Here is a 22,845-nt window from a genome sequence, read left to right on the forward strand (position 1 = left end):
GCACAAGTTTAAACTCCTTTACAAAAAAATATAAATTCCAGTCCTACGCAAAACATTGTTTTTTTTTAAGTTGGAAACCTATGAAGTTATAATAAATTTAAAACGGTTTTTGGACTTGAAATAACAGAGGAAATTCACTTGATTACGTTAATCCTTTAACATAAGACTTCGTAGTTGCGGCACGTTTTATATTCGTGTTGCGCTTATTAACATCCAAATTAAAAAAAAACGTCGCGCAATTAAGAAGTTTTATATATTATAGGAGTATAGATTACGTATTTCATTGAACTAATTACATATTGAGAGATGTCGGTATCAGGGTGTTCGCAGGCAAAATAGGCTTTGCCACAAGTGTACATCATCTGAGATTGATGATGAAAAACATTTTCTATTTCATGTACGACCATGAGTAGTAATACGTGTTCAAACTTTAATCGATTAAACCATGTTAAAATTCAGTCTGGCTTTTGAAAAATGAATGTGGAACTCTAATTTGGTCATGGAGAGTAAAACAAAAAACGTTTTGCTATCCCTGTCTGACCATTTCACACGTGGAAGGAGGTGCCATGATGATTTGAACAACAAAATACAGATAGTATATGTCAGTCTAAATATTTATGCATGACATAAACTGCATCAAATTTTATATTAATAAATACATGCAGATATTAATTCAATAAAATAATCTAAACATTGAAATCGTCCCTTTGTATCACTTATACTCAAGTACCATTTGAATTCCGAGTTTGAGGCAAACGTTTAACGTAGAGGTTAAGTATGTGCATGAGGTTCCAGCCTTTATCAGCATGTAGTCCTCGTTTCATAACAAACACATTCTTGTGATCATTATTTCAAATTCTTTTTACTTGCATTTTGTGTGTTGCATAAAGTTACATTTACATTGTGTGAATCATGATTGTTTGTGCTATCATACTGCCTCATACTGGGCCCTTTAATTTGGAAAAAAAATCATATACACTTTTCATAACACTAGAAAATTGCTATTAGCGGAAGTACGCGCTCTGGGACGTGCTCAACGTATGTAATGTACAGAAATCAAATTATTGCTCTGACAGACAATTTCATGAATGGCAATGTCTTTTGTATTAGTGTGCCTTTAGAGGTTAAAAGTCTTAAATTTACGACATTTAAGAATGTCTTGAAACAAAAGGTCATTTTGGATTATTTTACAGTGAAATAAAATATGGCTTTCATCTCCTACATCTCCAGAGTCACAGAGAGTGCAACTTTTGTCATTTAGGAAATACCCTGGTATATCTAAACACGCGACCTTGTTAATATTATCCTCCGCTCAACATTGTTCATATGTAAAAGACAACTTTCCTTCCAAAATGAGACTTAAATGTGATTTTTAGTGTCCTAAACTAAGCGTCTATAAAAACAGAACACAATACCCTTTTCCGTATTTTGCTTAATTCAATTTGCCATCTATGTAACTGGAAAGTTCTCAAAAATTGACTTGATAGAGCAATACCATGACAGTGGCGGATCCAGAGAATTACCTAAGGGGAGGTGCACCAGGGGGCCCAAATAAATCTTTTTTTATTTAATTAACAACTTCTGGGAATCTTCCAAATTAACAATCAACAAAATATAAAAAAAGAAGTCGCGTATAGTTTATCTCTTTGAATACTCCAGCAATGCTAATAGTTGTCTGGTCGTTTTGCAAGCTTTTTTCTGACTTTGTGCCATGGAGGAACGGAATTCCAACCTCTTATATTGTAGGTGTACTGACTGTTCGATTTGTTAATGTCGTTGGATAGATTTTTTTGCTTTTCTGAGCCTATTCAAAAACGAAAGGCCCATAAAACTATGCATAACCTCTCTGAAAAGTTCAGAAAAAATTCTCTTGGATGACATGCCATGTACAGAACTGCTTTGATGGAGGTGGAGTTTGCTTATAAAGAGGAAAAGATTATAATTAGCGCGATATTAAAGAATTTGTTTATATGCAAATAATGCTTCAAAGGAATGATACGTGATTCCTCAGATAAAATAGTAAGATAGCACCCTTTTAACACTTATAAATATATATTGTGACGACTCTATTCTCTATCCTTCTCCATCGGAGAGAAGATAACATAAGCATAATTACAGGTACTTGGGATCGGGATTTTTTTTAAAGAAAAAAATTACTAAATCATGTGTTATAACCGCAAACATTGCATTTATATTATCAATATACCCGAAAACTTCATATAAATAGCATAAGTGCAATATTTGCTGTTTAACACAGTCATGATTTCGTAATTTTTTAAAATTTTTACAAGTACCTGTGAGCATAATGGGAAGCAAATATTAACTGTTCCCTCCGCGGGATTCGAACTCGTACCGCTATGATATCCTTGAGACGTTCACGTTTCCCATTTTAGCGTTCGTGCATCGTTTATCGTGCTTTACACATCGTTTTGCGTTCGTTTAAACGCACGACAGAAGCGTTCGTTTATTTTTGTACTTTGATTATTTTCTTGATTTAGCTGTTATTTTTATATTTTTTGCTATTATTAATTTATATAATTTCATTCATTTTATTTTCTATTTTTTTCTGTCTTCATTATGTGTCAATATTATTATTTTTCGTCGTTCATCTATTGTGCGTTTAAACGAACGATATGAGCGTTCGTCTATCGTGCGTTTAAACACACGCTAGGAGCGTTGGTTTATCGTGCGTTTGGTGAGCGTTTAGCGTGCGTTTGTGTATCGTGCATGCGGGAAACCTAAACGTCTCAAGAAGTGTAACACCGCCTGCATTAAGTCCAGCGCCCTAGACCATTCGGCCAGCTATATTTATTTTATATAGCCTAGATGGCCGAGTGGTTTATAGCGCTTGGTTTTGAGGGAACAATACACTGTTTTGTAATGTTACGAATGTCAAAAATCTGATCTATACACCCCTTCCGGTCCTGAATCAAGCTTGTTCCTCTCAATTTCTTGTCAACCATTTTATCTATTCTGCTCGGGAGTATTCTACAGAAAACCTTACCGGGGACTGAAATCAGTGATATTCCTTTTTTAGTTTTACAAACAGTTCTTTGCTCTAGTCATATGGTATGGTTTCATTTTCCCAAATGTACACGAATAAGTTAAGTAGTATGTTTGATGATGTACGTTACAATATCCGACTTGGTCATATCAGCATGGATTGAGTCATTGCCTCGATATTTACAATTCTTTATTGATTTGATGGAGTTTGGAGTTTTGTACTTCCTCTAGAGTTGGCGGATCTATGTTTATATCACGGTCTTCCTCAGCAGGTTCAGGACTAGCTGGTTCATCAGGTTCTGAACCTCCTGGAATTACCGAACCCCAGTGTTTGGCTTGTTCCTGCTCGGTTGACATTTATTCTACATCAACGCCTTCGTTTTGTTTCTTGTTGTTGAGGATTTCTTCAAAGCTTACGTTTTATAGTAGCTTTCAACAGGTAGTAGACAGGTCACTGTTCGCATCTGCTCCTCTAATATGATCAACCTGGTTAGTTTTCCTACCATATGGGGATTTCCAAGTTAGTGTATGTACATCTTTGTGTGGAAACATTGTGCCCCCTATCATTTGGTTGTTGTTGAGTAAGAAGTCAATTAGGCGTTTCCCATTGTCATGTTTGCCCATAGATTTTTCACATTCATTGTTGTCAGCACCAACCATTATCAGTAGCATCTTGTGCTGAGGAACTTTAAAGACGACCATCTGAAGTACATTGTTCATAAAAATCATCTTTCACTTCATCCTCAGCATCATTTGTTGGCGCATATCACTGTACGAGTGTTAGTTTACAGCCTTGCTCTAATTAATCGGTCACTGATTGGTTTCCCATTCTAGCAGCGTTTTGATCTTATCTTTGCTTGTCATGATTGCTATTCCACTTTGGTGTTTATCATATATGCCCAGGATACAAGAAGATTTGACCACTATTTATTCTGATCTTGCCTGACTTTATCCATCGACATTTGCTAATTCCAAATATGTCCAACTCATATACAACGTATCTACATTTCATCACACCCCACTAGCAGTCATCAATTCAGATATTGACAGTAGTATTCTGTTATTTTCATTATTAGGCAACCAATTACATTTATCGTTGATTCCAAGCACATAATGCATAGAATTTGTTAAATCTAACATTTAGTTTCTCAAGTTATCATTATTGGTGCGTGTAAATAAAAAGTGTTTCTCGTCTTCTATTTCCTGGATTATGTTCAAAATCCCGAGTTGAACAATGATCGACCAAGAGCTCTCAAGAAGGGCTTAATCAGACCGCTTCGAATGTAAAGAAACTTTCGTGCAAGAAGTTCCTTTTTCATCGACACGTTTTACTTCAACAAATGCAATGGCATATAAAATGGCATATATAAGTGATACTCGCTAAACATGTAAAAATTACAATATTGTATTCTGTCTTGACAGAGAAAACAAACATGTCCTGTCGAAATCATTGTATATTTCGCAATTTTTGTGAGAATCTCTATAAATAGAATAAAAAAAATCATATTTACGACACACTATTTATAATTGAAATATAACGAATTTTTGGTAATAAAAGTTTAGTTCTTGACAGAAAATAAATTCATGTTAAAGATGAACTTGAATTTGGTCTTCATAATATTAAACATCATCATCATGGCAAGTAAGTTATACAATACTGTAGTGCAATGAATGAAAAAGAAAAGTGTGCAATGGTGTTTAACAGAGGTATAAAGTGTCATATCAAGATCGATCGGAACTATTCTCTCAAAACCTCCTCTAACTTGATCGATTTATGAACGTCGCGTTTTGTTTTTGTTTTCCTTGGTATAAAATTTCCGGTAATTTATATTTTGACATATAATAATGCACTGGCAGTGATTTAAAGAAGGAACATGTTTAATTGAAAACAATAAGCTTTAGCTTATGAAACTATATAACACTTTTAAAAAAATTACGACTTCATCTGGGGCGGGCCTTCATATCACTCACTTGAACTCGGTTACGGAAAGTAGTATAAAGAAGTATTAGAGGAATTTGTTAACTTAAATAATCCCTGTGTCAAATGAAATCCGGTTTGAATTGGTCTTTCATATTTAATATTCTTGTTGTACATGTGTACTTATGTAGATATCCCTCTCTCTCTCAATTTCAAAAAAATACCCAAGTTGTCATTTTTTTCTGACTGTTCATTAATGACCAATGGACCCAGATGGGAAAAATTGAATAAATGAATTACTTTTAAGTATTACTAATACTAGTAATGATATAAAGATATAGTGCGCCGTCCGTCTTTTTTTTTTTTTTTTTGTTGAAAAAAAAACATGCTTTAATAGATGCAACTTTTACTTTCTAGAGAATGGGAAAAGCAGTAATACGTATTATGACAGCAATGACACTTTTACTTTTATTTATGGTTTCGCTAAACAATGTTCTAATTCCTAATAACTTGTACGTTTCGAAATTATTATAATTGGCAAATTGAGTTTTCTCCCTTTGTATGAAGCACGCGTTATGTAATGGGATCGATATTTCAGTGTTATATCAAAACTTAATTCAAAAATTGAACACGATTTTCCTATTTATAAAAAAGGAAAATTCTCTTATTCATTTTGTTTAGTGTGAAATTACGTTCTGAATGATTGTTTTTTTTGGTAGGTTTGTTTCCACATTACTCAAATACTTTACTCTTTACGTGGTCGTCTGGAAATTCCCTGGCTATCATATATAATTTGGTTCTTTCTGCAATAATTATAATTCTTTTGTACATGGCATTATTCGACATCAAAATGGCAATACCCTGCATTGTCAAAGCATGCATTTTATTTCTTTGTCTTCTCAACTTGATAGGTAAGATATAGAATAACACGAGAGATACTAATCTAGCCATACTCAAGCTTTACAGCATTCAGAATTAAAATTGAAAATATTTTACATGAAATGCCTTTTTGACATATTCAGATGCATGGACATTCAGATGCGGAGGAGACCATTTATATGACGATGCATACGAGGGTTGCTGTTTGGGTAAAGTTTACAACAAAACTGCTGCAGGTGAACGCTTTGAATGCTGTGAAGGTTAGCATTTATAAATAGTTCCAATATCTTACAAAAAGAACTGGTAGTTCATTTAATTTTTTTTAATAACGGTCAGGGCATTGCAATACGGATTCTACAATGAGGCTAGCAGTTTGTAAAACTGAGACCAAATCATCCATAAGCAAATTATGAATTTATAGTAGAACATTCTTCCGAATAATTTATAAAACAGGTATAAAAGACATTTGAAGATTGTTGTCATTACTATACTAGGGGCATATGATCAGTGCGTAGATTTAGTTATCTTGAAATCCTCATTATAGCGAATGAATTAGCAAGTCCTTTTAGTTTTGGTTGATCGTTCAACATTTGGAGCCAAAGTGAAAAAAAAAACTCAAAATATATCTATGGGAATTCTAACAAAGCCAAACTCCGTACTATTTACATCTTAGTTTTTTTTGAGAAGCTGAACTTTCGTCATATTGATAAAGAACATTATTTTTTTCACAGGCAGTAATCAGATTTATAATACAAGAACACAAATTTGTTGTGGCAGTGAATTGAGAAGTAGAAATGACTCTGTAATGAAGCTTTCTGAGTGTTGTGAAAACAATTTCCGAAGAAAAGGAATAGGAAAATGTTGTGATGGTATTTTTTATTCAAAAGGTAAGAATTGTAAGTAGGTAGTAGACATATGATAATGTAAAGTCCCTGTGACACTATCAACTTTTTGTCGGTCTTGAAGTTTTTGATAGTGTCCACCATCAAAGAAAACTTGGTGCAAAAACTGTGATGGATTTGGCTGGAATAGAATCTTATCCTATTTTTCTTGGAACTTGATGAACTTTGACGGGAATTGACCAATCAGTTTTTTAATGCATAGAACCCTATGGAAATTGTACAATACCTATTATTTTTATTATTTTTCATTCAATGTAATCAACATGCCTGTTACAAGACGTTCTTCTGGAAAATAGCCTCTATTCAAGGTGTTTTGTCTGATGATCTTTTCAAGCAGTGAATTGAAGATGGCGTTGTCCATTCTTAAATAGTTTTTAAATTCTCCTTGACCCTCACAGTTTAGCCCTTGTACAAGAGTGCGGAATGTACTTCTTTGTAACCAGTCCCTGTCCATCGTCTCCCCTGTATAACACGATTTCTCATTCTCCTCGACAAAATTGTTACACACAAAAGGCAAAACTTTGATAGTGTCTAAACAGGGCTTAAAAGACCTACCCTTCATTGCTGCGACTTGCATAATAAAAAGTTTTAAGCGGGAAGTGCAATGCTTGGAATGGAGAGATATTAACGAGTCCATTGTACGCAAATACAAAAAAAAATTATCAGCTTTATGTACTGTAAATTTCGATATGCTGTACACGTGTTTCAAGGAGTAAGCTCTCATCAGCAGCAGCAAATAGTTGATGAATCTAATTTTAATAGGAGAATAATTTATATGTTTTTTTTATTATGTATTGAGACCCACAGTTTTGTCAAAAACTTTGATATAGAATGCAATTGTTTAATTATGCAATTTAGTGCGACAATGCTTAGATTTTCTTATTTTTGTATTAAAAATATTCATTAAAACTATGTATATTTTTTTATAAAATGAATTAAAGGACAACCCTCCTCTAGATGCTGCGGTAAAATGATGATCAATAGGAGAGAGCCTCTAGCAGTATGTTGTAATGGCGTCCTTTACGACAAACGCGGGAAGGACCTGAAATGCTGTGGAAATGTTAGCTTTGACGTGGAAACACATTACTGCAGAACAAAGGGATTAAACCTAGCCCTACCATTTGACCATGATGTCTGCAATGGAAAAATATATAATAATTCAGAAAGAATATGTTGCAATAAGACGCTATTGAAAAGGGAGAAGGGGAAAGACTTTGGGTGTTGTGGTAAAGCTAAATACATAAAGGGTGAAGAGGAGTGTAGTGAGAACCATGTCGTCCTGAAAGTTCATAGCCAAAGCACTTCAGGTATGTAAAATTATACCACACAGAAAAAAAGCGTTATAATAATAATGGATTATCCGTGACCGGTATCGCACGGGGCCCTAAGATTGACATGCAAAAAAATGAAGGAAAAAATGCACGGAACGCATTATCACGATGTCCTCACGAAATATGTCCCCTGTCAATGGCCAAACCAAGGCTCCTTGATATCCTCCTGTGTCTTGGTACAGCAAAAGTAACAAGTACTATCTTTGAAAAAAAATAGCCGACGCATTAAATATTGATCTTTATCCTTATAATTTTCTACATTTCATTCAAGAAAGTAACACATGGTGCTCAAATTAAATTTCCGATACAGTTTTTTTTCAAACGCGACTAAGTTATCAGTATTTGGCCAATCGTGAAACAGAATTGCGATCAGGTGACTTGCGTCTCCATAGAAAAGCGTCTTTAAGGTCAAAGGGTAAAAAGCGAAACTGTACCGACAACTGTACCGACTGCGTCGGGAAAAAATATTCTTGAACATCTGTTAATCTATATTTTCCTCAGGTTTTAGTGATGATTTCCATTCTCGCTCTTTTGCATAGGCCGATAATCGGCAAGTTATTGCAAAAAGGGGTCTTTTCAAAGTCTTTAAAAAAAAGACGCTTTTGGTAAAGCGCAACGAATATCAGCCTTGTAACGTGATAGAAGTACTGTAGTAAACATTTCACTGTATTTTAGTTTAATTGAGACCTTACTAGTCTTGACTTTCACTTTATTTCAGACAAAATTTCTTATGACCCCAGAAAAGAAAATTCTAATGGAAATAAAATCAGCGATTATGACAGCTGTGCAGGGAAAAAATATGATAGACTGAACAAACAATGTTGTGGAGGTAAGAATCTTCCCAAATTTGTTTCAACTGCATGAGGTTTCATTTCGTTCAGTGGCGGATCCAAGAGGAATTGTCCGATGATTTCAAATTTAATTAATTTTGTGAAAAAATTAGAAAAAATAGCCAAATAATTAAATTATGTTGCTATTTTTTTTTATTTTAACCTGCATCCCTTCTGTTTTTAATTTTTGGATCGGACCCCTTAAATATTCTCCAAGTGGCTATTCCTAGGTTATTCACGTTTTAATTTTTATGACTCGATTTGTCTTAAAATACGTAAAAAGTAAGTCTAAGACAAGAAGTGACATTATAACAATAAAATTAAAACAAAACGAACAACCAAAGAACAAAATTTCGAAAGAGGCTGGAATTTAAACTTCAAAAAATTACAAAATTATAATTTCTGAGAAAAAAGCTATACAAAGAAAACTGGTTTTTTTTTTTTATTTTTTGACCAAAAAAGTCACATTTTACAAATAAGCATATTATAAATCATGAAGTCATTAAAAAGAAGAGTTTTTATTTAAACCAAAACGCATTGTGATGGTGAAAGTGTTCATTTTGGGTAAAAAATGACATAAATGTATTTTATTGTTAATATTCATACTTGTTCTCCATCATGTTTTTCACAAATTTACAGTTTAATAGTTTTTGAAAATCGGTCGAAAAAATGGCCATGGTTATTTATAAACCAAAATGAGTATATACTAAGTACTCAGTCTGTAAGTTATCAACTCTCCTTTTTTAAAGTGTCCTCGTATTTTAGAAAACCTTTATGTGTCCGTGCATGACTGTTGCGGAAGCGGGTAATTGTCATTGTCATACAACCCAAGGTCAAATATCCTCGGGAGTTCCAAAATCAATTTTGCAATACAGTTGACGTATTTCCTACAATTGTATGTCAATAACTTCAATTGGGAAGTAATTCAACTAGAATTTCCAATTTATTCACATTGTACTGTAAAAAGTTAAAATAAGAAGGCCAAGTTTTAGTCATATTAACTATAACATTTGTACAAATAGATCGAGGAAATAAATTTATTGTATACGAGCAGATTTTGCGATCTACAAAATGTGGGGAAAAACTTGGGCTTTTTTTATTAGTGCTATGTTTCATTTATTGTATTACTAATTGAAGATAAAATTAAGATCTTTTCTCACTTGGCCCGGTGTGAACAATTCAAGTGTGAAATCAATATAAAATATTTGATGTAATGTTAACCATTCTACAAGTTGTCACATGACAGATAGAACACGTTATTCTTTAATAGTCACATATTAGTTAACGAATTAAGGGGGTAATGACATACTTAAATATTTATGATATGAACAAATTCTTTATATTAGAAATAAGGTTATATATCGCCGAGAATAAGGACATGGAAAAAAACTCTCAATAATACCATTGTTTACCCTAAACACATGTTCTACTACGGGTTCTTAATTTGTTTTATGATGAAATTTGGTACCAGAAATTCAACGAGTATATTCAGTTTTGGCAATACACACACACAAACACACACACACATAGAACAAAAAAAAACAACAACAAACATTATCAAGAGACATTTTCACATTGTCACCGTGGTCAAGTCCTATAAATCGTCTGCTGCACTACACTGATATTTTTTTAAATATCAACAGTATACTATATTTCGTCAATATATTTTTTTTTTCAGATAAAATAGTGGAAAAGAGTAAACATTGTTGTGCAGGAAAAGTTCTTGATACTAAGAATTACGTATGTTGTAAAAATAGAGAAATGATCAAGAAAGTAAATAACTCGGACGATGCTTGCTGTACTTCGCTGGAAAAGCCTGTATCTTACGACGAGAATTTTCAGAGGTGTACTCCAGACGGGGTTGTGAATATAAAATGTATTGAGCAGACGACGGGAGATGATCTTTGTTGCCAATCTCAATATGATGAAAACTTTTTCAAAGATGGGAGAAAATTGAAAATGGAATGCTGCGGTAATGTTGCATACTTCACTGCTAACGAAACTTGCACCAACAGATTATCGTCGCCTAAAGTGGTTCCTAAAAGGTAATCACAAGTTTTTTTTATTATTAAATAGGTAACAGTACTATCATTCATCAGCATTATTACTGTAAGAAATCAAAGCGCCAATGCACTGAACCTTTGAAGTCTTAAGATATTTATAACTATTTTTAATAACTTTTAAAGACACTTACCGTACAGTTTGATATGTATTTCCAAAAAGATTAATTATTTACATTGGGATCAGTGCTTTCAACACTACTAAAACCACACATCCACACAATGCATGATGATTGTTTTGCTGCATATTTGATAGTGGGAGTCCCCGTTATTCATGAATGTCAGAAACCCACCAAAAGTCATTTTATTTCTTATTCAGAAACAGTTACCGTCTACTTATAACCAATCTTAGTTTTTTATTTATTTGTTGCACTTTTGAGATCAAAATTATAAAGATTGATCTGCATAAACTTTACAAGAGATCGTTCTTAATTTCTTTGATTTAAGTGGGAGTTGAATGCATGGTTTGTTGAAAAAATACAGATTTTTATGCAGAAAGGATTATAGTTACATAAAACATGGTGTATGTAGATTGAAAAAGCTTGGTTTTTCTGCACCATGAATCACCTCTACCATTGATAGCGTCTGAATTTTATTTGGATGGATACTTAAAACGAGTATTTTCGGCACTTCAATGCATCAGCTTTACTGGATTTCAAGTGAAAACCATAATTTTCATCAGCCTAAACTTGTGAAAAGTTCACTTGAATAACTTGGAAGATTGTACGTACAGTGTGTACACCTTTTCGATCTATTGTCTGTTACCTGTATTTATGGGGCGCCGAATATGACTCCTGTGGTTTTGCACTCAAAATTCAATTTTGTACAGACATAAGTGAATTTTGTTCAACAAAAATGAATTCATATTAACAAAATTTATAACATACTACAAATTTTCAATTTTCCGTCACAAAAATCATTTTTGTCGTACAAAACTCATCCTCCCAAGTCAGGGTTTTGAGTCCACCCTCGCTCCCTCGAACGAAGGTGGACTCAAAGCCCTGACTTGGGAGGATGTTCAAAACTATGCTATACAGACTCGTTTTATGATTACTTCAATTTTGTAATCGAAATTAATTTTTTTGGAGACATAATTCAATTTTGTACCCAGAATTGACTTTTGTGACACAAAATAGATTTTTGTCTCACAAAATTGAAAATTTGTAGTATGTTATAAATTTTGTTAATCTGAATTCATTTTTGTTAAACAAAATCACTTTTGTCTGTACACAAAATTGATTTTGATTACAAAAAGATCAAGTCCCATTCAGCGTGGATTCAATCAAACTAAAATAAGAATATTCGAATATACTTGTAACGTTATCAAAGACTTTAGGCCTATAAACCTTAATTAGCTTGACCGAACTTCTGCCCAATTTGTGTATTTTTTAAATTTTTACATCGAAATTATATGGAATTTACACGAGGATTGTAGTGCGTGTGACTTGGTCCTTATTGGTTAACCAAGTTTGCTTTTTTATTGGTCTACTTTCTATAGACGTACGTATGTCATATACTACCTTTTTTCCACACAAAGAACAAATGAACCTAACGGATAAAGATGCTTTCACCTAAAGTTACGTTCTCCACCTTTTAAACGTTGGTCGACGCATATGCTTCTTTTTTCAGAAAAATGACCGAAAAAACAACAATACCTATTACTAACAAAGCGGCATTGGAGATAAAGAGAACATGTGGAAAGGAATCTTACAATAATACAACTGATCTTTGCTGTGGAAACAATTTGTTCCGTGGTGGGAAGGACAAAAATATGTCATGTTGCTCCGGAGAAGCTGCAAGGCAGAGCTGTACTAATGGAATTGAGGTTACTTTGTGTAAACATCACCCAGTTTTTTCATTTCTTTTTGTTGTATCAATAATGTTTTTGTTTTATCACAAGACAAATTCACAAGCACGTTGCTACGTTCATGAAAAAAACTGACTACAATATTTGTCGAATAATGTTGTTTCTATTTTTTTCATTTTAAAAAAAAAATCCATTATTTTTTTCTCCTCATTCTTTGCTTTGAAAATCAGATGGGAAATCTTTCTCTTATTAACCTCCATCAAAATGGTGCAATTTTCTAGCATCTGCAAATAGAGTATCCCGACTACCCAACGGTAAAAATGAGGTGATTCCATTTCTAGCTAAGATGACAATCTCCATTTTTTATGTAAGCTAAGAATAATTTTTCAAATGGGTATGAGCATTTTAGATTTAAGGAAAAAAACAACCAACATTTTGAAGGTAATATATTCTGTAAAGACTCCCATCATTTAAAACCAGCTTTAGTGATTGCTTGTATGCTAGACGCAAATCAAACCTTGAGTAAACACAAACTTTTTAAAAGTTTGATAACTACAAAAAATGTAATGATGCAATAGTAATTCTTTATACCATGGAGGTATTTGTAGGATTTATAAATTGGCTTATTACTTTGTAGAAAGGTAATACTACCTGTTCGTGTGAGGATATATGTATCACGAAAGCCACCAAAAAAAGACTTATTACGGAAGGATATGCATGTATGTACAATGTATTTTATAAAGATTTCATGTTGTCAGTGATTAAAAGTGAAAAGTCAGTGCCATATTCTTCGTGTTCAATTAGAGCACTTAATTAATGCTAAAAATAATGTACCTGTTGGAAAAATTCGGCAGTTCCTCATTGTATTTATCGTTCTTACTTTTTTGTCTGTATGCGAGTTGTACTTCAATCTTTGTTCCTCAACAACTGTACATTAATATTGTAAAATATGCATGTTTATCTGTATACCAATGTTTCTAAATAAGTTAAGCAGAATAAAGTATGTATAACTAGTCCAAATAGAAAATTCATCGTAGTAGCTAGTTCGGACGAAAATTTGGCATTTTTTTTGGCAATTTTGACCCCCCCCCCCCCAAAAAAAAAAATTCAAATATATACATGTACCGTATGAAAATGGTATATATATGAATTTGGGGGGGGGGGTCAAAATTGCGAAAAAAATGTACAATTTTCATCAGAACTTGCTTATAATAGTTAAAAAACGATGAATTTTCGATTATTTTTTTGGTAAAAAAATATTAAATTAAAAAATAGTGCACGTGTGTATTTGCTGATGACGAAGTTGTAGTTAGATTGGTGTAAAATTCATCAAATTTTCGATGATTTTTTAGCATTTTGTATTACCAAAAATAAATTTGGTTTATGGAGATTAAGAAAGAGTAAAAGGTGCCAAAAAAGAAAGCAACAGAACAATAACAAGGAAAAGCGCAAATCCAGAAGAAAGAGAAAAAAGTCGGAAATTACTCGGAACAAACGTAGAAAATTAAAAGGAGGTAAGAATGCAGAACAACAGAAAACAAACAAAAAGTTACGAAAATCGAACCCATATCGCAGTTTGAAAGAAAATAAAAGGCGAAGACGTAACCAAGAAATTGACATACGTTGCAGATGCGACTGTATTAAAGGGAAGAACCTAATATTACTAATGAAATCAAGGCCTAAATCTAGGCTATTGGAAGGAGAGTTCTACCTCATACAGAGAAACCGAAACAAAAAGTCGCAAAGGAAAACCCATTTAAGTTGAGAACTGACTTGTATCTTGGGTTCGAACAATTATGCCGTCTTAGGAGGCTAATTTTTACTTCCTTGGTCATCGTAAGTGAGGCATAAAATGCCTCGGTGAAAGTCTTGATAATCTAGACTAAGGATGCATATTCAGCAACGCATTGAAAGTGTACGAATAGTTGACACTCCGTTTGTTATTTTTAATCTGATAGTGCTATTATACTCAGGTATGCGTGAATAACAACAAACGAATACTTTCATGTGAACGATTACGTGTCTTGATTTTCATTATTCATTCCATGACTGAAATTTAGTTTTGGATATTTTACCGACTATGTAACTTGTACACACAAGTCATATTTATACTTGGTGAAAAATAAGATTTTTACGGAACGGTAAATTCATAAAAATTCATGTTATCTTTCCAAATAATGAATTGAAATTGTCAGTCTTGTCTGTATATATACTGTGACATTAGAAGTTCATTGGATCCATCTACATTTGTACTTATTTTTGTGAATGCTTAAATTTTTTTATGTTATTAATGTTGTTTTTTTCTTCAAAAGACGTCAAAAAACAATTGTATAAATACAATTTACGTTTCAATGGTAATCAAGGGAACCAATATTCTAGCGGAAATCAAAAGAATGCAATCCAGGAACAAAGACTAGACGGGGAAAACACGTGCAAAAAACATAAAATAACTAAAATAATACGTACAAAGACACAAAAGCAAATGAGCAAATCGGACTCCACCAAAAACTAGGAGCATGGGACATGTTCACCGGTAGGGTGATCGTCCTCTGCTTTTCTAGAAACACCCGTCTAGTTTCTCATAAAATGTCTAAGTCTGGGTAGACGAAAGTGGAAGGGATAACTATGACGCATTGAAGAAATCGGTTCTCATCATGCATATCCTCCCAACAGCAGCATTAAAACCAAATATTAGTCTTCATATACCTAGGTGACTCAAATAGATTTGAAAAGACATTCAAAATTTGTTTTCATTGGCGGAGAAAATAAAATCATCAATTCCATAATACCTAAATGACATGTCTATGAAAGGAAGCAATACCCACAGTATTTGTGTTTTTACAAATTTCACAATGATGATTTAAAAATATATTTTGGAAGATTTAAAACAACGAGGTAAATTATTCCGCGTTCCCCTTCAATTCAAATAAACACTTAGACACATTTTGGAAATACATTTTTTAGAACAATAAATTTTGCTATTGGATGAGTAATTATTGAAGTTTATATTTCCTGTTTTATACAGAATTATACTCAATGCCTCGCATACCAGTTGTGCCTTTATATTGAACTAAAATAAAATAAAAAATGCTGCATATATTATCACCACAAGTTGCTTCGAGTATGAAGAAACTTAATATGCCAATAAAATGGAATGAAAATGCTTATTAATATATCACTTTGAGCAAAATATTTATTGGCAGCTATAAAAACGAAATATGTAACAATTTTTATTGTATTTTAGCCAATCCTTATGTTAATGACAATTACAATTTTCAAAAATTACAGTATTTTTGCTGCCTTTACCCAATTTGGAAATCAATCCCCATACAGCGTATATATTTACTGTGGTATTTGGTGTGTGTTTTGAAAGTTGTATATCTGCTAGGATGAAATAATCTAACAGCGACCAGAAAACATCAGAACGTAATAAGAATGTATTTTTTTTTGCAATTTAATAACGCACCTTTTCCCATGTTTTCCCTGTTACCCATTTTTATTACTTTTTTTCATATTTCACGGTAAGGGAAATATCGAACTGCCTAACTGCATTTAAAACCGAGGAATAGACAGAAAATATTCATCAAACTATTATTCTGTCCTGTAGATTGTGCTTCTATTTGTTACAGAGTAGTCAGAATATGGCTATCTGTACCCAGTCCAAATATATCAATCATTACAAAAACACTTATATAAGAGGACAAATAAAAGAAAAAATAACTTACCCTTTAAAAGTGCAACAGCCATTTGTTCAACGGTTCAGTTACACGCATAAAATAAGTTCAGGATGGGATCGGTGATGACAAAAACAATTTGCTATTTTGACATTCTTATTCACATTTCGCACCTGCTCCACAAACAGATGTGTTTGTGTGTGTGTATATATATATATACACACACACACACACACACACACACATCTGTTTGTGGAGCAGGTGCGAAATGTGAATAAGAATGTCAAAATAGCAAATTGTTTTTGTCATCACCGATCCCATCCTGAACTTATTTTATGCGTGTAACTGAACCGTTGAACAAATGGCTGTTGCACTTTTAAAGGGTAAGTTATTTTTTCTTTTATTTGTCCTCTTCACTGATACTCGGTTTTATTGTTACACTGGTTCAAAATCTTTCATTCCTCAAAACAAAGAAGTAACAAAACGACTAAAGGAAGGAGTATAGTATAAATCATAAGAAAGTAATCCAGGGACAAAGACCCAATTTACAAGGAAAACATACATACACACACACAAAAAACATTAAGTAACTAAAATAATACATACAAAGTAACAAAGGCAAATGAGCAATTCGGACACAACTAAAACTAGGGGCATGGACCAGGTGCACCGATAGGGTAAGCGTCCACTGCTTTTCGAGAAACACCCGCCGAGTTGCTCATAAAAAGTCAAGTCGGGGGTAGACGAAAGAGGAATTATGTATTTACAATACGTAAAATGTTTTTATGATGTTAAAACTCTTTCTTTTAACCTATTTCAAATGAATATTTTTTTGTTTCTGTTGAAATATGCCTGAACTTTGAATTATTTCTACTAAATTGTACATTTATTGTACAATTTCATTTGATATCCACACATGAAATGCTTTAAATACATGAAAAAGGTGTCTATATATTTATTGTCTTGCAAGACAAAAAATCGACCTAGATAAGTTCGTACACATGTGACTTCTGGTGAACTTTATCCGCGCATGTGCTGTAAGAATCGCTTCTTTGATAACAAACCTGATTGCAAAGTGAAAGTGGTTATTCAACGACAAGGAAGACCGACGGACTCACGCCTTAAAAGAAAAAAAGTTCGAATATAATGCAAGGATCCTTTTGAAATTTACGTATTGTGATATAATGCGGCTCAAATATGATCATTATTTATTTGAAAACTAATCAAGAAATAGATTAAATGAATTGAAAACAAGACACGTGCTTACCTGCGTATTCGTTATTGTTATTTTTTTACCAAGGTTAAAGTATTGTTAACCCAGGTGAATGTCCTGTTGGCAATCTTCGGAAGTAATGGCGAAAAATAATTAGATCAGACCTATTGACCTTCTCTGATTAAAAAAACGTTGTTTTCACAATTATTCTGTAGGTATCGACTTTAATTGCTTCAATTGCATTACTACAAACTTATTTCATTGAATCAGCAAAATTCAGTAGAATCAAAACTGAACAAATCTGGCAGCTAATGCAGCTTTAATTATCAAAATTTTAAAGTCAATCATTACATGCAATGTGATATATCATGCGTATCTTCCGTATTAACCATATTATTCACTTCAAAATTAATCGTAATTATTGAAAACGTCTTATTATAAAAGATGAAACAACATCATTTGTTAAAAACATACGATTTCTTATATTTGGTGAACTATTCTGAGGTAAAACTATCCTAAGTCAAGTAACCGATGTCCTAAAAGTTATGATAAATCACTTAAGATGATTTCAATAACAGACTTAAAACACCGACATGTCTCAGCCATCCCAAGAAATGTATTAATCTTAAACTCCGTTAAACAGGACCTGAATAACACTGGGAAAATAAGGAAACGTAACTCCCCTCAAAATAGGCAAAACAATCTCAAATAAACAAAAGAAATCACGTTATAAACAATCCAGAAAAATACACAAAAAAACAGGCATGGAATTTCAATACAAATTATGTATTAACTGAATTGTTTAATGTATTTTAAAAATCCAAATTGTTGGGGTTTGATTAAAATAGAGTACAATCTCATAAGCCATGTAACAGACTGAACTGGCGAAGGCGTGCATTTTCAATAAATATTTTGAATTTGTATTGCATATCGTCTATGGATTAAATGAATGTTGCATGACAGGTTTTTTCTATATCGAGCGATGCAAATAGTGATACTGTCCAAATTATGCCAAACCAAGTTAGTTACGATAGTTCAATAGATATTCTTCCTTTATATACTTTAGGTTAAGTGGGGTTTTTCCAATTGGTAATATAAAATTTGCCCACTCCTTCCTTCCTCAGAATGATGACAGAATGTCTCACTGTAACACCTTTTTTCTGTTCCATATGTTATCAGTAGGTAAGAAACTATTGCTGCTTATTGTATTTTCGTAAACTACCAAAGTATGGTTCTTCCTAAAAATCATGCAGAGCGTGATTTATCATGTAAAATTGAGGTAGTCCTGACGTAATGAATAGACTTTTGTAATATCAATTAAATGTTATTTCCCCTGGAAACGCTGCCATTATGGATGATATCAGTTTTCCAGTACATTTCTAACTAAATTTTCAGGGCAAAAAGTTACTGAACATAACTTTCACCGTTCTTAAGTGTTTAAAACACAATGGCTTGCAGTTCACATATGCTTGTGTAAAAAATCATTTAGTCTGCATTTGCATGATTCATATGTGGTACTATACTGACTATATCAACCAAGATTGTAAAAGCAATTTGTTTTAGTAATTTCTAACTTACTAGTAATGTTTGATGTACTAAAATAAACAAATCACAAACAAACAAATTCAAAGGCCGCGTGTAGACACATAAACAAACGATAGTCTAGAATCCCCTTTGATCAACTTCTTGACTCGCTAATCTACTGCAATAAACACCACTGCAAAAAGTTGATTTCCTGGTATTTTATACAACGCATGGTTAGAAATACATGTTTTTCGTTTGATTGTTCATTTGTTCAAGTTAAAAACTGTCTGCTGGACATGTTATTTGCAGACAATCTTCTGAATAAAATACTTCTCTGTAATAGTAAGGACATAAACGGTTTACTGTTATATATTTTGAAACAGTAATTGCTAAAAATGGAGAAAAAGACATTGGTACATATCTGAATGTTCAGTGTTCAGATGTTTATAAAGCCAAAGATCAAATTGTTGTCAACGAAAGGTTTACGGGAGATGGAGATGTTAATCAAAGATTTACGGGAGAAGAAGATATTAGATGTACCGAGAGTGAGTAGAATATAACAATGAACTCCGCTTTTAAGATTAGTTTCTCTTCCAAGTCAAATAAATGAAGGTAAACTGGCTAATGCATAATACATATCTTTTGCCTTTTCCAGTGTTTTAATGCTAATATACTTTTTCGATATATCCAAATGACCTTTTATGGATATGCAAAAAAAAGGTTTTGAAGAAACATAAATAAGCAACAACAATTACTTATAGTAATTTGAATTAGTAAAATCAATTAATCGAAAAAAGGACGATCATTTGCTTAGAAAGGGGGCTTAGTAGAGTCTGAAATAAATATTCGATTCAGACATTTTTTGGAAATAAAGCTAGTTGGTATACTAAGTAGATTTATTTTTTTAATTGTTTAACTTAGTTATCACAATCAGCCACGCTGTTATAACAAGTTAACTATCAAGTTGATATAATCAGTTAGCTAAGTTCTCACATAAGTCTAACTTAGTTGTTATTCAAGTTTAAACATATATAATACATACGGGCATTCGTAGCGATTGGATTCACAAGGAAACGGTTAAGCTTATGAATAAATTCAGTCAATATTTTTTTTCTCGTCGAAACATTGATTTTTTGTCAATCTAGTATATTGGCTTACTTGAGTTGATCATTTCCATGACGATTAAAATTATTAGCTACAGTACCCTTAATTATGTGAAATTAAAATGTATTAAATGTACAATAAATTTATATGTATTGTATGTAGTTTACAAATTGGTATAGACGCTTAAAGGTTCCACTAAAGTCAAAATCTCAAGTTTTTTTTTATAAATAAATGTCAAGGATATACCCCACAAAACTAGAGGTAAATGCTTTTTGATACAGTATTCTACACAGAAACATGTAAAAGTGTAATAATCACATCTAAGATTTAGTACCGGAGCAGATTTCTGTCAGGAAAGTGAAGTGTAAGTTTTCACTGATTAAGACAAGACTTGAATGAAAACTTTGATTTTCTATGAAATATGATGATTATATTTAGTTGGACCGCATGACAAACTATCTAGATTCATTTAAATTTAAATAAAATGGGACTTTGTTTAAACGAATCAATGCTAGCTAGTACTGCATAATACATTTACAAACATGGAAATGTGAATTTTTGACTTGGCAGATGAAGATTTATATCAAAGCATGTCGTTTGTAAGATAAAATTTGAAATGTGCTTTTGTGCTTAATGATATATATATAGAAAGCGAGATGCGTTTACTTCTACAGATTACAAAAAGGAAATATGACTAGAGGAAAAAATGAAATACCGAATAAAACTTAAATTTCAAAATCGAAAAATTATGAATAATACAAAATAAATAAGTTTCCTAAATTGACTATTCAAAGGTATACAAAAATATGCCTAAACGAAAGAAATAAAAATAAAAAAAAACAATGAATTGACTGAGAGACACTACCTATATTATCTAATTGTTTCAAACAAACAAGAAAATCAAGTATTCAGAATATAGTTATGATGGATTACAATAATGAATTTTATATTCTGTTCAAAGTCAGTCATGAATTGTGGCCCTTGTCTTCTGATAATTTCCATTCTATTAAATCTGAAGACGCGAAAAATAAAGTATAAAAGTATAAAGTCCCTATTCATAGAGCAAATCGCGATATTTGGCACCCGCTTTACGGTAGGTTCTGTTGATTTGTTATTTTTCTTGTTTGAAATTTCAAAAATCCGAGCTTACATACCCGTGTATAAAACTGAAGATACTACATTATTTTACCGTTGAGTCGTTGTTTCTCACAGGAAAATTTGTAAGTTTTTGTGGACATAAGAAAATTGGAAACGAAGATCAATGCTGTCGAGATAAAAAAGGCATAACAGCAGTGTATAGAAAGCAAGATAAAATGAAATGTTGTCAAAGAGAATACTATAACACATCTACACACTATTGCTACAAAAACAAAATTCCATTGCAATGGCATCAGAGACAATGTGGTAATCGGGTATATGATGATAGATTGAAGAAATGTTGTAGAAAGACACTCTATGACGATGTGAACGAATGGGATTCAACATACCAGTGCTGCAGCTCCAAAATATTCAATAAATTCGCAGAGAAATGTTGTCAGCCACAGAAATTCTTGATTCCTGAGGGAAAACAGTGTTGCCATGGAAGTATGCATTAACGAAATAACAGAAACATTTCCATATTTAAGCGCGATAAAAATATGCAAATTAAACCAAATATATGACATTAAGAGGTATACATGTTTGCAGAGCAATCAAAAGTATACGAATATATTTCCAACTTTGGTAGTAGGTACCTTCCACATTTTTTCATATTTTTACTTGAAACTTATTTGCCGAAGTTTTGCCTCTAATTGGTAGAAAATAGGTTAAAATTACATGGGATTTTTTTTTATTAATCAATTCTGACTAAAAGTTATGATTTGGTTCAGTGGAAGAAGGTTAAAATTTAGGACTTTTAACTCAGTTCATTTGTCATGTTTACTCCATCTCCGGGTTATATGTATTAATTTCAGAAAATGATAGTAAACTTTTCTACAATTTATATATAAAATCCTGTTTGTACATATCTTTAGGCCAGAGAAGTTTTATTCAGTTTGCGCCGGCGAAATTTTTTTAATCTGCTTAAATGTGTATATTGAAATGCACTTGAAAATTAATTGTGGTTTCGTGCCTGATTGTGGAATTCGGACGTGTTTTTGTCAACAAACTCGACTGAAAAATTCGCGGACACATCAGACAAGTTTTCTGTCAAGGATTTCTGTTAAAATGAAATTAACACGACTTTCGCGGTCTTTTATCAATTATTTCCATAATTAACTCGACGATGATTAAGTAATTCAGTGGTCGAGGGCATCAGGCATATTTTTTAAAGACAACAAACTCGGAGTTTGTGGACATAAAGCATGTTTTGTCAAGGAATTTACTTTGTTGGTGGAAATGTACTGGTTATTGTATGTTATGATTGTTATATCGGTAGGCTCTTACGATGTTCAGAAGGAAAGGTGCTGTAGGAACGGACCATTACAGTTTCAGAAGTTATCAGAGAGATGCTGCGGGGATCAATTGTATGATACTATTACCAGAGGTTGCTGTGACAAAAATATCTTTAATCCTGCTACACATATGTGTTGCAAACCAGGTAGTCATAATAAACAAGATTA

At 32.6% G+C, this 22,845-nt stretch overlaps 1 protein-coding gene across 1 annotated transcript in view; it reads left to right on the top strand.

Moving 5' to 3' along the window:
• The first annotated feature begins 5,753 nt into the window (after positions 1-5,753).
• The window catches only part of LOC148624333 (uncharacterized), a 29,223-nt gene continuing 12,131 nt past the window's right edge, over positions 5,754-22,845 (top strand). Inside the window, exons 1-13 of the mRNA XM_088571022.1 lie at positions 5,754-5,832; positions 5,944-6,060; positions 6,532-6,687; positions 7,644-8,009; positions 8,752-8,862; positions 10,542-10,908; positions 12,553-12,748; positions 13,368-13,449; positions 14,083-14,494; positions 18,684-18,799; positions 19,525-19,686; positions 21,458-21,829; positions 22,662-22,823. Coding sequence (XP_088427148.1) covers positions 5,772-5,832; positions 5,944-6,060; positions 6,532-6,687; positions 7,644-8,009; positions 8,752-8,862; positions 10,542-10,908; positions 12,553-12,748; positions 13,368-13,449; positions 14,083-14,494; positions 18,684-18,799; positions 19,525-19,686; positions 21,458-21,829; positions 22,662-22,823 — 2,680 coding nt within the window. The 5' untranslated portion in view covers positions 5,754-5,771. The remainder of the gene's footprint in view (positions 5,833-5,943; positions 6,061-6,531; positions 6,688-7,643; positions 8,010-8,751; positions 8,863-10,541; positions 10,909-12,552; positions 12,749-13,367; positions 13,450-14,082; positions 14,495-18,683; positions 18,800-19,524; positions 19,687-21,457; positions 21,830-22,661; positions 22,824-22,845) is intronic.

Source organism: Perna viridis, chromosome 2 (assembly GCF_037379345.1).
Source record: "Perna viridis isolate PV_CMFRI_1.1 ecotype Kerala chromosome 2, ASM3737934v1, whole genome shotgun sequence".
NCBI classification, from domain to species: domain Eukaryota; kingdom Metazoa; phylum Mollusca; class Bivalvia; order Mytilida; family Mytilidae; genus Perna; species Perna viridis.